Source organism: Mustela nigripes, unplaced genomic scaffold (genome assembly GCF_022355385.1).
Source record: "Mustela nigripes isolate SB6536 unplaced genomic scaffold, MUSNIG.SB6536 HiC_scaffold_75, whole genome shotgun sequence".
Classification (NCBI taxonomy): Eukaryota; Metazoa; Chordata; class Mammalia; order Carnivora; family Mustelidae; genus Mustela; species Mustela nigripes.
Genome location: NW_026739490.1, coordinates 4191738 through 4206243, shown reverse-complemented (window position 1 = coordinate 4206243; position 14506 = coordinate 4191738). Strand labels below are relative to the sequence as shown.

The following is a 14506-nucleotide window of genomic DNA, read 5'->3' as shown; positions in this document are numbered from 1 at the left end:
GGAAGCAGGCTCCCCGCTGAGCAGAGAGCCCGATGCGGGACTCGATCCCAGGACCCCGAGATCATGACCTGAGCCGAAGGCAGTGGCTTAACCCACTGAGCCACCCAGGCGCCCCTACTTTTATCATCTTTTTAAGAGAAATCCCTAGGTGTCTGGGTGGCTCAGTCAGTTAAGCATCTGCCTTTGGCTCAGGTCATGATCCCAGGGTCCTGACTCAGCGGGGAGTCTGCTTCTCCCTTTCCCTCTGCCCCTCCCCTGCCCATGTGCATGTGCTCTCTCTCTCTCTCTCTCAAACAAATAAATATTTTAAAAAAGAGAGAGAAAGAGAGAAATCCCTAGAAGTGGGATATTGGGTCAGGGGCCAACCTTGGACTTGGGCCTATATGAGGTACTGGGAGACTGGAGGAGAGACAAGTGACTTGGTCCCTGTTCTTCAATAGCTCAGTCGGCTTGAGGAAATGAAATCAGAAAAGGGAAAAGGAGATTTCAATAAATAGAGCCACACCTTCCAATAATTCCCTTTTATTATTTTTTTTATAGATTTTTATTTATTTGAGAGGGAGCGAGAGAGAATGATGGGGGAGAGTCAGAGGGAGAAGCAGACTCCCCGCTGAGCAGGGAGCCCCGACGACGTTGAACTCAATCCTGGGACTCCAGGATCATGACCTGAATAGAAGGCAGTCGCTTAACCAACTGAGCCACCCAGGTGCCCTTTTTTTTTTTTTTCTTTTTAAAGTCTCCCAGCATGGAGCCTAGCGTGGCTTAACTCACAACTTTGAGAGATCAAGACCTGAGCTGAGATCAAGAGTCAGTGTTTAACCGACTGAGCCACCCGGGCACCCCCAAATCTTCCCTTTTTGGAATGAACACTGTATATACCTGCTGCATCAGTGTGAAAGCTAATAACCTAAATGTTCAGCATTAGGGAAATGAATAAATACATGGCATTATGGTAATTTGGCGTCACCTTCAAGTAAAATGAAGAAAGCAAGGGTAAAACAATGTTTCACACAGTTTGTTATATTTGTAAAAATGTGGACATACATGTGCTTATACATATATAAACCTGCACTGTGGACTATGGTAGCCACTAATCCCATGTGGCTATCGAGCGCTTGAAATGTAGCAAATCTAAGTTGAGATGTGCTGTGATTATCAAATGCACCAAATAAACAAACAAACAAACAAACAAACAAATAAATAAATAAATAAAGGTATCTAGTGCGCCTGGGTGGCTCAGTCAGTTAAGCAGCTGCCTTCTGCTCAGGTCCCAATCCCAGGGTTCTGGGATTGAGCCCCACATCGGGACCCTTGCTCAGCGGGAGCCTGCTTGCCCCTCTCCTTCCCACTTGTGCTCTCTTTTGCTATCTCTGTCACTATCTCTCTCTCTCTCAAATAAATCAAATCTTTTAAAAAAGTATCTAAAATATCTAATAATTCCTATATTGATAATATGTGGAAATGATAATATTTTGAATATTTAAAGTTTAATAAAATATTAAAATGTCAGGTGTTTCTTTTCCATTTTTTTTTTTTTTTTTGACAGAGAGAGATCACAAGTAGGCAGAGAGGCAGGCAGAGAGAGAGAGAGGGAAGCAGGCTCCCCGCTGAGCAGAGAGCCCGATGCGGGCCTCGATCCCAGGACCCTGAGATCATGACCTGAGCCGAAGGCAGCGGCTTAACCCACTGAGCCACCCAGGCGCCCTCTTTTCCTATTTTTTAATGTGGCTACTAGGAAATTTTAAATTAGGTATGTGGCTCATATCTGTGCCTCCCCATTATGTTTCAGTTGCCCAGGACTGTCTCCAGACTATCTCCAGAATATCCAAGAGACTCATATTGGTGGCTGCCTCTAGGCAGGGGTCCTGAAGGTTTGTGTAGAGTGGGAGACTAGACTTTTCAATGCTGTTTTGCACCATTTGAATTTTCTCCTTTGTTTGAATTTTTGGTACCATGACCCAATTTTTAAAAACCACTTAACATGTCACAAAGCATGACAGAAAAGGCACTAGAAAAGTGAGTCCCACAAAGAAGATGCTGTGCAGCAATAGGCTTAGAGAAGCAGAAGGATTTTGCAAACATGTGATAATTTTCTCTTCTTTTCTGCCAGGGCACTGGGGTCACACCAGACCCGGTTAAGCAAGCCCAGAGCTTGATATGTACAATCCAGAGCCCGGGTATTCCTTTTATGGGGAGTGGAGCTTTCCCCAGCCCAGAACTATCATTGTAACCAAGACCTGGCTGGATGGGAGGAGTCAATCCTCATGATATGATTGCAAATATTTATTTTAGCTTATTTTTGTTGATTAGCTTTTTTTTTTTTTTTTTTTTTTAAGATTTTCTTTATGTATTTGAGAGAGAGAGAGAGAGCATGAGAGGGGAGAAGGTCAGAGGGAGAAGCAGACTCCCCATGGAACTGGAAACCTGGCATGGGACTCAATCCGGGGACTCAAGGATCATGACCTGGGCCTAAGGCAGTGGCTTAACCAACTGCACCTTTTCTTACTTTCTCTCTCTCTCTCTTTTCTTTCATTGAGCACATAATCTGTGATCTAATTGGCAAAAGGAAATTCAGGAAGATACACAGAGCTGATGTATGGAATGCTCTGGAATGACCCCTCTGTGATCCTGGCCTCTCATTGGACCAGAGGTGACCTGAGTGTGGAATTTGAGAGGATTCAAGAGTGTAATACTCCCCTTCCTTTTGTTGGTCACACACACACACACACACACACACCTCCCCACACCCTGTAGAAGTGTGTGTGTGTGTGTTGGATGGGAGTAATCCCTGCTGGGTTGATTTCGAAAATGCAATCCCTCAGTTTTCTTTCTGGTCTTCGAGGTGGGAAGCCTCACAGACGGTCTCCTCGATCACTCACCCTGCTCCCCAGGACAGTCACATCCTGGGCTGTGAGTAGTGGCTGGAGGTTGGGAGCTGGACCCTTGATCCAGTTGGATGAACCAGGAACGTACCTGAAACCTCAGCCCTGTCCAGCAGGAAGCACAGCACCCGACACATCACAGAAGCTGAACAAAATGTTGGGAGAAGGAAATGTCATGATCTGCATGCTCAGTTTAAACTAGTGAAAGATTCAGTTTCCCTGGCCATCAAAGAAACGTCAACTAAATAGTGTGATGCCATTGACCTCACTTTAGCCAAACCCTCAGTGGGCATGAGATAGTTCCATAACTTGGTTCTGAGGTGGAAGCCACCTTCTTTGGTTCCAATCGCCAAAACCTATGGCTAGGTTAGCCATTAGAGCCTCCTCTGAGGCTGTTGGAGAAAACTGGACCCCTTGGGGTCACAGATAACCTGGGGCCCCATGAGTTACACGGGACCCCCACCTCCGGTCTACCTCCTGTGAGGGTTGGGGGAGGCTCCGCTTGGCAATTACGCTTCACCGACACTCCGCGCTGCGGGTCGAGCGGGCAGGAAGGCTTCAGGAGCTCCTGGGGTGAATTTCTGCTTTGCCACTTGCCCCGTGTGACCTTGAACGAGCTAATGAAGTTTTCCACGCCTCAGCGCCCGGGTTGGTAGAGTGGCGAACACAGTCCGCACCGCGTAGCCGTGTCTGGCAAACTCCCGGAGTGGAGCCTACTGGTGGGTGTAGGTGATGTTAAATCGGGGGGGGGGGGGTGTCCCTGGGAGACCACCCTAGAGGCTGTGGCTTCCTCAGGGACCTTCTCCGCCGGGGATAACTCCAAACACATCCCGAGAAGCAGAATTTGGGCAGCCAAGATCTGGAGTCCAGGCTGGGGCGGCGGGGTGCGGCGCGTGGAGGCTTAGGCGAAACCCCCAGCCCTTAGCCGGGACCAGATTCGGGAACTGGGCTGGGCCGGGCTGGTCAGCCTCCGCGCCTTTCACCCCGCGGGCCCCGCCTTCGGTCCCGCCTTCTCCTAACCCGCGCCCCCATTGGTGGCGGCCGGCGGCGCGGCCGCTGTTATTTTTCGAATATATAAGGAGGTGGAGGTGGCAGCTGCTGCTTAGAGGCTTCCCGGACTGGCGGCCGGTCCCTGCGTCCCTCCACCCCGCCCCACCCTCCCCGCTTCCCTCTCCTCCCTCGCTCCGACCCCGTGGCTCTTCCTCCCTCCCTCCCCCACCCCGGGCCCGCTCCCCACCTCGCCCCGGCCAGCTGTGCGATGGAGCTGCCCCCACCGGAGCCCGCGCCGGACCCGGCTCTCAGTCCGGCGGGAGTGCGGGGTGGTACCGAGCGTCCCAGCCACCTCCTGGGCCTCCAGCTGGGAGCTCATGGCCTCGTGGGGTCCCCGGAGCGCGCGGCTGCTTCCTCGCCGGTCACCAGCCTGACCCAGACCATGCACAACCTCGCCGGGCTCGGCAGGTAGGACGCCCGCGCACTGCGATGCTGGGTGTGGGGTGTTGGTCCCGGGCCTCCCGTGGAACCCGGCGTGGGAGGCAAATCTGGGAAGCGGAGTGGGGAGGTGTCCTGGGTAGTGCCTACTTCAGGGACCCGGGACTACGGCGTGAGGCCAGGTCTGTGCTGCGCACACTCTCGAGGTGACTTGCTGTTGGCAACACAAGACACTGGAGTTGGGACCACCGGTCCCATTCCCCCCCACTCCCCACCCCTGCCTCCCGCGTGCCTCCACCACGCTGGCTCCCTACTGTCTGCCCTTATCCACTATTTTGCCGAGCCTGGAGTGGGAACTTGAGGGTGGCAGAGAAGGCTGATTCCCTTCTGTCCTTGCCCCTGCTCCCTCCACCCCCAGTTCTTTCCTGAGGTTAAGGGGTTAAACACTGGTCCTGCTTCCTGAGCAGGAGAAACGTCAACTAAATAGTGTCCAGGCTGGGTTGCCCTCAGCAGCAATGCAGACCTAAGTCTTGCCCTGGCTCCAAAAAGGCTTGTGGATGGATAGGGGCCTGAGGAGTCCCCAGGAAGACCCTCCAGGGCTACTCTGCTGCCCTGCCATCCCCAGAATGGCCCTCAACCCACCTCCTTGCTCTTGCCCTGGGCTCACCTCCCCCTGAACCCAGGAGGACCTTTCTTAATCAACAAAGAAAAGCTATTAGTGCCTCTGCAGAAAACCTGAGAAGAGGGCAGGCCCTCAGAGCCCTCCCTGGGGCAGGGGTGAGCCCTTCAGAGGTGGGCAGGGGTGAGCCCTCCAGAGGTGGCTGGTGGGAACATGGATGGGCCAGCTAGCCCTTGAGCCCCACATTGACGTTTCTCCTTCCCTGGGACCCTGTTGCCTTCCCAGTGAGACTCCAAAGCATCAGGCAGGCAGCCTGCTCTCATGCCTGTCCCTGTCCCGGCGGCGGGCATCTGAATCCTCCCTGTCCTCCCAGTCCTCTGAATCTTCTGATGCAGGTGAGGCTCAGGGGTACCATGGGGCTTGCGGGGGGGGGGGGGGGGGCGGTGCTGAGTCTCTCCACTTCACTGCTGATCAAACTAACATCTTCCCCACAACCTGGTGGGCCCAGGAGCCTGCAGCTGCCCACCTCTGGTGGGGCTCCCCACATCCAGCCCAGATGGGCTGAGCGGGTGGTAGGGTGGGGCCCTCTTGGGGAGATGAGATCTTACCTATTTAAAACCAGGCGCCAAAGTCCCTGAACCACAGCCCCAGCTGGGAGGCATTAGGGTTGAATGTTGGTCATTTTATAATGTTCACTTGCCTTCAGCGGTAACCTTTTCTTTTAAAAGTTACTATCTCTTCTAGAACAAATTAAACCAGCTTAAGAAAAATGCTTAGCAAAGTTTTGGCTTAAAGCCTGTACAGCTGAGGGGCACCTGGGTGGCGCAGTGGGTAAAGCACCTGCCTTTGGCTCAGGTCATGGTCCCAGGATCCTGGGATCAAATCCCACATCAGGCTCCCTGCTCAGCAGGGAATCTGCTTCTCTCTCTCTCAAATAAATAAATTAAATATTAAAAAATATAAAACGTATACAAGGGAGTTTCTGTAGTAAGGAGGGAGTAGAGCCCTGCCCAATTTGGGGGGCAGTGTATTAGCCCTTGGTGTTCATGGGCAGGGTTTTGTTTCATTTTTTTAATGTATCAAGATCTAAACTAGAAACAGTTTTTCCTCTCTCTGAACAGAACTGGGACATGGTGGGGGAATGTGTGCAGAGGATGTCACTACTTTCAAACCAAGGTGCTCTGTCCCCCCAGGTCTGTGTATGGATTCTCCCAGCCCCATGGACCCCAAGATGGCAGAGCGGACGTGAGTAAAGGGATCCCCACTACCAAGGAGTTGGCGCCTACCTTTGAGAATCCTAGTTTCAGCATACACCCACCAGGGAAAGTCTGGGAGAGTGGCCAGTCCCCTTCAATCCACATGTGGGGGTGACCTTTTGATCTCCCAAGTCCTGAGATTCTGCTTCCTGTCTCAGAGCAGGGTCTGCTCCCACAGGAGCAGCTGAGTGTGGGCTCAGAGCCAGGTGGTGGAGATAGAGGCTTATGGGAGCACTGGATACTTCAGCAAGCCCCTGGCCTGTGAGAATACAGGTCTGGTGTATGTCCCTTTTTTCTTTTGCTTATACACATCATTTTTTTTTCTATGAAACATCACAATTTTAAAATATGGTCTAATGAATTCAAAACCTTTAATTCACTGTAGGCCAAACAGAAACAGTTGTGACAGGTTGATTCAGCCCTTGGCCATCCTATCAGCAACCTCTGGCTTCAGGGACACTTTCCTGCCAACCCCTGGACCAGGCCCTTTATGAGAGAGAGAGTGGTGAGGGAGTTGTACTCAGGATAGGTCCTTCCTCCTGGGTTGTGGGGCATGAGTAGTATCTTCTAGAGCACAGCTGTCCCTATCCAGCTGTTAGAGCCCTGGCAGGGAGAGCAGCTGCCAGGCATTAGTGGGGACAGCTGGGCATCCCCAGACTGGGCAGAGGGACTATGGCTTTGGGGTTAGGGCAGTGGCTTTCTTTCCTCCCACTGCCTTTGATCGAACTGGGCTGGGCTACAAGATTTGTTCACAAACAGGAAACAGGGAGAGAACTGGGTGGGGGTGGGGGGACTGCAGGTTGACAAGCCAGAACTGTCCCTGCTTTACTCCTGCAGCGTAGGCACAGATGGGAAACCAAGCCAATAAAATTCATCATTTCTAATGCCAGGTTATCTGGGTACAACCCCGCCCCAGCCCTGGGAGTCATGCCCCTAACACTAGCCCTCAGTGGTCCTCTCCCCCCGCCAACCTTTCCACCTGCTTTGACGGTTACAGTTTCTCAGAAAGAAGCATGTGTGTGTGTGTGTGTGTGTGTGTGTGCGCGCGCGCGCCTCAGCTCACATAGACACACAAAAGCCCCGCATGGCAGGTGGTCTCTGGTAACATAGCTAGGGGGTGGGGCCTATCTACAGAAGCTTGTGCCCCAGCCTCAAAAGGAACATCTGTTGGAATTCTTTGCCGGCTGGCCTCTTCTAAGGCGGGAGAAGGGGGTGGGATGGAGGCTTGGTCCTAGAAAATTCCATAGGAGGGAGGAGAGGATATGACCCTGAACATTTGTCACTAGGGGGTCTGGCATAGCACACTGTGGCTGATCCGGGAGCACACTAAACCAGGCCCCTCTCCCTGGGGGAGCTGGGACAGCCCCCACACAAGGGAAGGGAAGCTCAGTCTTGCTGGCATCCAGGCCCTGGAGATACCCACATTGTCAGCCACAGTCTGTCATCATGGGACGGATGGATGACTTTCCTGGCGGCCATATGGCCCCACTGAGGTGATTTGCATACAGGTGGAAGGCCTGTGGGCAAGCTGGCAAGACCGTTGCCTTGGTAGCGCCTCAGCCACCCTGTGACCTCCCCCAGCTGTCTCTGTTGCTCCATTCTCTGGGCCCTCTTCCATTCAGGGCAGGCTTCAAAATCTCAGGCTGCTTCTCCTCTCCCCCCTCCCCAATACCTGGACCCCTGAGAGTCCCCATTCTTCCCTCTCCTTTCTACTGACCTGAGCCCTGGCCCCAGGCCTTGTGGATGGAAAGAGGGGGCTGATGCTGGGGCTGGGCTTTGGGCTGTAGGGGGAGGTGGGCTGCATGGGACTTTTCTCTCTTCTAGGTTTGAGCAGGCCATCCAGGCAGCAAGCCGGGTCATCCGAAAGTAAGTGTCCCAGACTTCCTCAAGCAGGCTCTGGAGGTCCACCTACCCCAGGCTCTCACCATGCCCTCCACTGGATGGAGTAGGCATGGGAAAGGTGCTCTCCCATTGCCTTCCCCAGGGATGTGCAGGGATCTGTGCCAGAGGGCCATCCTGCATGCTCTCCTGCACGGCCCCCTACTCTCCAGCCCTGACGTCTCCCTGTTTCTTCCTGCAGTGAGCAGTTTGCCATTCGACGTTTCCAGTCCCTGCCGGTGAGTACCCTCTGAGGTCTGACACTGGAGGCTCAGGCCCTGGCCAGGCTGGAGGAGGGGCAGGAGGGATCTGGGGTCACCTCCCAGAGGGCAGACTTGAAACCGTCTGGTGTCCCTGGTCTGGCTGTGGGAGATGGGGTTTTGGAGGTGGGGGAGTCGGAGGAGGGACAGGAGAAGGTAGGGTCAGGGCTGGTGCCAGAGGAATAGAGCCTTCAGTCCTTCCTGCCCTACCTGGCTCTCTAGGTGAGGCTTCTGGGCCACAGCCCTGTGCTGCGGAACATCACCAACTCCCAAGCACCTGGCCGCTGGAGGAAGAGTGAGGCGTGTGGCCGAGCTGCCCGAAGCTCTGAGGAGGACAAAGAGAATGTACGCTTCCAGAAGGCTGGAGTGGGAGAACGTCAGGGGGATAAGGAAGAAGGTGTGCTGGGATGGTTCTCTGGCATTCGATGACACTCTTCCATGTTGCCCACAGGATGGATTTGTCTTCAAGATGCCATGGGAACCCCCACATCCCAGCCATGCCCATGCTTTGGCAGAGTGGGCCGACCGCAGGGAAGCCTTTGCCCAGAGACCAAACTCAGCCCCTGACCTGATGGTACACTGGGAGAAAGGAACCCTGCAGGGTGGGCTTTTGTGCAGTGTGGGCACCCCTGGAGGCAGCCTGGGTGGGGAGGAGGAGGGGGACCCTGAACCCAGCGGCAGTGGGAACCTTTTCTGTGCCTCAGGTCCCACCCCTGAGCAGTCTGTGGCTGTTCCCCCCCAACACAGTGTCTCACCCCCGAGCAAAAGATGGAAGTAGAGGAGCTGAGTCCCCCTGCCCGAGGCCGATTCTCCCTGACTGCCACCGAGGGGGCCTCCGAGGAAGATGATGGATTTGTGGACCTCCTGGAGAGCGACTTAAAGGTAACCAGCCTTGCCTCACCAGGCACTTGACCTCCCTTGTCCCGGGATCTCCCAAAAGAGGAAAGCCCTGATCTCCCGCCAGGAGAACATGACTTCATTCTGATGTCAGAAGAGGAATGCAAGCTGATGGAGTCATGGTGCAGCCTCTGGCCTAGCAGACTCTGGCCTACCAGAAACTGGCAGGTGGCTGAAGCTGCAGGGAGGGAGGGCGCTGCAGGACAGAGGCAAGGCCGGCCCTCCCTCATGGTCACATTTCTCAGCAAGTGGGGCCCTGCAGTTTCCTGGTTCTGGGGTATTGCCCCATGTGGCTATGCTGGAGGACCTGGGGCCTAAGGGGTTGGCCTTTGCCCGTGGGTGTGACCATCCTCTTGCTGATTTGGCCTCAGGATGACAAGACAGTACCCCCAGGCATGGAGAGCCTCATTAGCGCCCCACTGGTCAAGACCTCAGAAAAGGAGGAGGAGCAGGTGGGTCTCTGAGGGGCTGCCCCAGAACTGGGAGGGCTGGTAGGGGGGAGGGGGGAGGTACTCTGACCCCCGAACTGCCACCCCTGCCAGGACCTCATCATGTACAGCAAATGCCAGCGGCTCTTCCGCTCTCCATCCATGCCCTGCAGCGTGATCCGACCCATCCTCAAGAGGTTGGAGCGGCCCCACGACAGGGACCTGCCCACACAGAACAAGCGCAGGAGGAGCGTGACCCCTCCAGAGGAGCAGCAGGAGGCCGAGGAACCTGTAGGTGCCCTCCTGGGGAGGGGCTGGGCAGCTACTGTCCAAGTCCACCCCGCCAGCACACCTGGGCGGGGTTTGTGGCAGTGGGCAAGGTGCAGGGAGAGAGGTGGCAGCCACACAGGGATGCTGAGGAGCAGCCTGGCCCCTGACCCTGGTCACCATCTACCCCGCAGAAAGCCCGTGTCCTCCGCTCCAAGTCCTTGTGTCACGATGAGATTGAGACTATCCTGGACAGTGACCACCGGGAACTGATTGGGGATTACTCCAAGGTATGAGCAATGGGGACCCTCGGGAGGCTCGATCCCTAACTGTGTGGCCCCCTGAGCTCAGAAGCTGCTTTGGTACCTCCTCCCTCCATCCCACCCCTGGTTTTGTCCAGCACAGCTTCTTCTTTATTCTCACCTAGACTCCTCTCTCTGGCTGTCCTTGGTCTCCTGACTCTACTCCAGATCTGTCTGTGGTGTCGGTTGTGTTTCAACCTTGGAAAACATTTCCAAACTAATATCCGGCTTGGAACCTCCTCGGGCCTCATGCGGGGGCCTTGACAGAGTGTGAAGCAGGAGGTGGGGAGTTCATCTCTTCTGTTCCCTTCTGCATTTCCCCTTGGAAGGGATTGTTCCCTGGATGTCAGGCCCAAGAGGCGTCTCTTGGTTGCTATGAGAACCAGAGCTGAATTTGAAGGTCAAAGCAGGTGTGGCTTTCTGAGCTTGGGAAAGAAACTATCCTTTCTAGGCTCCTAGTCTTGCCAATTTCATCTTTTCTTCTTCTGCTGCTCCTTCTTCTTCCTCCTCCTCCTCCTCCTCTTCTTCTTCTCTCTTTCTCTCTCTCTCTCTCCTCCCCCTCTGCCTCTCTCAATCTCTCTCCCCTTCTCTTCAGGCTTTCCTTCTGCAGACTGTGGATGGAAAGCACCAAGATCTCAAGTACATCTCACCAGAAACGGTACGTGGGGGAAAGCCATTCTCCAGGCACATTTGGGATGGCCATTTGCCTGTTAGCTTTCCTTGGGGATGGGCTGTAAGGCCAGACCGGTGGTAGGGTTGGGGTCAGCCCCCATCTGCCAGCCTGACCTGCTGGGACCCACCTCTGTGGCCCACAGATGGCAGCCTTGCTGGTGGGCAAGTTCAGCAACATCGTGGAGAGGTTTGTGATTGTGGACTGCAGGTACCCCTACGAGTACGAAGGCGGGCACATCAAGGTGAGGCGGGCTGATGGGGACAGGCCCTGAAAGTTGGGGATGGCCAAGGGTGGATGTGCCATCCAGCCCCAGGGCTGTGGCCTGACCTCCAGCTCCTCTGGCAGACTGCCGTGAACCTGCCCCTGGAACGGGATGCTGAGACCTTCCTGCTGCAGAGCCCCATCACACCCTGTAATCTGGACAAGAGGATCATCCTCATTTTCCACTGTGAATTCTCATCTGAGCGCGGTCCCCGCATGTGAGTCTGCTAGCTAGTGTTTGCTCCTGACCTTCCTGCTCAGGCTTTGGGGTGCTGGAACCATCTGCTGCCCAAGAGGCCTGAGCCCAGCCCCAGCCCCCACCTAGATCTGGGCCTCTAGTCCCCTGGCACCCCAGAGCAGACGTTCACCCTCCCTTCCTGTGCATGGCACCCTCTCCCTACCTCCTCCCCATCCTTCCCATCAGGCCTATGTCCACCCTCCATCCATTGTCACCACCCCTCCCCTCTCAAGATTTGCTTCCAAGTCTCCAGCAGTGTCCGTAATATCCAAGGGCCCTGTCCCTCAGCTATGCAGAGCCTTCCAGGGTTTGACTGATCTTTCTGCTCCCCGACTCTCGTGCTCACCAAGTCTCATGCGGACCTCCTGAAAAGATCTCTCTAATTCTGTCCACTTCTCTCTGTTATGCTTCCCCTTCTCTGTCCAGGTCCGTTATCTCTAACAAAGATTATGAACTGCCTTCTAGAAACAACTCCCTTGATTTACCTCCTTCCTTCCATCTCTCCAGCCTCCTCTGGTTCCCGTAGCCAGACGATTTAAAAGCATTCTTATGGCTGACATTCCTGCACTCAAGCCTTCTGTGGCTCCCCAAGGCCCACAAAAGACTGGGTGCAAAGAACAGGTCTCCTGAGGTATATCCTGCCCTACCACCCAGCTCTGACCCGCACGCCCCTGCTGGTCGCAGGTGCCGTTTCATCAGAGAGCGCGACAGAGCTGCCAACGACTACCCCAGCCTCTACTATCCTGAGATGTATATCCTCAAGGGCGGCTATAAGGAGTTCTTCCCCCAACACCCGGTACCATGGGGAGGGGCGCGGCTGAAGCCTTCCTGGGAGGGCTGGACTGCAGGGAAGGGCTCGGTCAGCCTGTGGCCCAAGGAGAAGGGAGGTTTCCTCGAAAAGTTCCCCATCCCCCCATATTGACGGACCCTCCCATCCTGCCCTAGACCTTCTGTGAGCCCCAGGACTACCGGCCCATGAACCACGAAGCCTTCAGGGAAGAGCTGAAGACTTTCCGCCTCAAGACCCGAAGCTGGGCTGGGGAGCGGAGCCGGCGGGAGCTCTGCAGCCGCCTGCAGGATCAGTGAAGGGCTGGTGCCAGTCCTGCCTGCCTCCTTTGCCTTGCTGCGTGGGTGCCGGCCTCCCAGGGGCCTGTGGGGCTGAGGGTCTGCTCGAGGCCCCAACTGCCCTCCAGGGGAAAGACCGTGAGGGTGTCCTGTCCATCTGCACCCAGCCCCAATCCTCATGTCTTGCTGCAATCATATTCCACATCCTCACACGGCCTCTACCCCAGCCCAGCCCCAGGGAGAGCCCAGCCTGTTGACTTGGTGAAACTGGATTAAGTCCAGCTCAAAGGAAGTATTTTGTGTCCCACAGGAACATTTTTGCTTTTTCTCCTTCCTTGTTTGAGTTAACCCTTTGTCTTCTTGTGTCCAGAAAAGCCGCCCTCTTTCCCAGGGGCTCTGTTTGTTTGTGTCTAGGAGAAAGCAACACCTTGGCCCCACCCCCCCCCCCCCCCCCCCCCCCCCCCATGGGCCAAAGCAGAACCCCTCCCTGCCCCGGGGCGCTGGCACTCCTGGATGTGTCTGTCAAGATTCCTTTCTCTTCCTCTTTCCCATCCTTCCACTTGAACACCTCTAGCACAAACAGAAGCTCTTACTCTTTCCTGTTTCAGTGTTACCTGCTTGCTTGTCTCCTTCGTCTGATTTGGTGCCCATCTCGGGAGATGCATGGGCTCGGATCCCGGCTCCTCTCTCCACTTGGGGTTAGAGACTCCAACCATTAATTAGCCACTCGGCCCTGGTTTCTGATGCCTCAGAAAGGGATGACCTCCTTGGGGGGGCCGTTGGGCAAGGGCTAAGGTCTGCAGCTCAGCCCCCACTGCTGTGAACCCCGGGGTCCGATTGGTCAGAACTTGCTGCTCTCTTGTTGTGCGTGGACGGATGGATGAATGGATGGATGGCAGATGGATGGAGAGCCAGAGATGCCCAATGTCCAGCACACACAAATGGCTGAGTGGAAGCATTTCAGTGAGCGTGACCGCCTGCGGCAAGAACGGATGTGTGTCAGTCTGTGTGGACAAAATCTTTACATGTTAAGCTTTGGAGTTACTCAAGACAAAATGTTGTGGAAGCTGCAAAGCCAAGGACAGAGCCACGTCTGGATTCTGAATCTCAGGACGTGTGGAGGGCTGTGTTTGAAGAAGGCCCTGTTGACTCATCTGTCCGGGCCTTGGGTCAATAAAGCACCGAGCAAGTGGAGTAACCTGCCTCATGTCCTGTGGGCCTCTGACAAGACCGTGGCGCACCCTGAGGGCAGGATAGAGTGAGGGCAGGTCAGCAGATAGGGCTCCAATTCCCATACCTTGCTCTTCACACTTCCTCCCTTTGCAGCTGTTGCATCGTCAGGAATTTTCTTCCCCCATCTTTTATTCACCCTTCGAGACTCCATTTCAAAGGTCGCCTCCTCCCAGAAGCCTTCCTTCCTGCCCCATCAGAGAAATGACTTTCTTCTCTGTACACTCAGCACCCAGCAGAGGTTCTACCAACTGGGAGATGCCAAGTTCAAGATCAAGAGAGTGGAAAAGGGCCAGTCTGGGAGAACCAGTCCCAGGCCCAAACCTGGGATCTTGGGAAATTCCCTCAGAATACCCCTGCAGGCGACCTCCTCCCCTAGATGTGAGTCTGTGATTGTAGGACCTCCTTTGAACAAGTAAGGTAATGGCCTGATACAGAGTACATACAACATGTCAGGCACCATTACCACTTTGTCGAAGTTCATCTACCTTCTGAACTAGGTGGTGCCAATGATTGTTGGCTCCATTTTGCAGATGGGAAAATGGAGGCGATTTCCTACCAGAGCAACAAGAGACTCTAGATTCCTAGGCTGAGTCTAAATGATGCTTGCCCTGTCTCCAGCTTTTCTCCCAAGATTCTTATGCCCAAAGGTTGGGGCTTACCCTCCAACACTCCTCCCACAAGGGCACAATGGCTGGGGAGGGGGTGTTGGGGTATGGCTTTGATGGTCTGGGGATACTGGGCCTTTGCTTAGGAAGAGAGGGGCTTTGAGAGCTCCAGAAGCCCTCTCCATTGAGCAGGCAGCTGATACCAAGGATAACA

At 54.8% G+C, this 14506-nt stretch overlaps 1 protein-coding gene and 1 long non-coding RNA gene across 3 annotated transcripts in view; both read left to right on the top strand.

Moving 5' to 3' along the window:
• Positions 1-2320, top strand: part of LOC132008107 (uncharacterized) — a 6597-nt gene extending 4277 nt beyond the window's left edge. The window contains exons 3-4 of one of the 2 annotated variants that reach the window (XR_009401545.1): positions 541-706; positions 1790-2320. This is a non-coding gene — a long non-coding RNA (uncharacterized LOC132008107). Of the gene's footprint in view, positions 1-540; positions 1372-1789 lie in introns of those variants that run through there. The other variant, XR_009401544.1, reaches the window with a different exon arrangement.
• A 1047-nt stretch (positions 2321-3367) lies between these two features.
• On the top strand, positions 3368-13648 carry LOC132008105 (M-phase inducer phosphatase 2). Its single transcript, XM_059386490.1, has 16 exons — positions 3368-4340; positions 5215-5324; positions 6123-6174; positions 8010-8051; positions 8266-8302; positions 8546-8668; positions 8775-8897; positions 9071-9205; positions 9592-9672; positions 9763-9939; positions 10110-10205; positions 10813-10875; positions 11033-11131; positions 11236-11369; positions 12074-12185; positions 12335-13648. The coding sequence occupies exons 1-16, from the start codon at positions 4141-4143 to the stop codon at positions 12473-12475; spliced, it is 1725 nt and encodes a 574-aa protein (XP_059242473.1). The 5' UTR covers positions 3368-4140; the 3' UTR covers positions 12476-13648.
• The last annotated feature ends 858 nt before the right edge of the window (positions 13649-14506 follow it).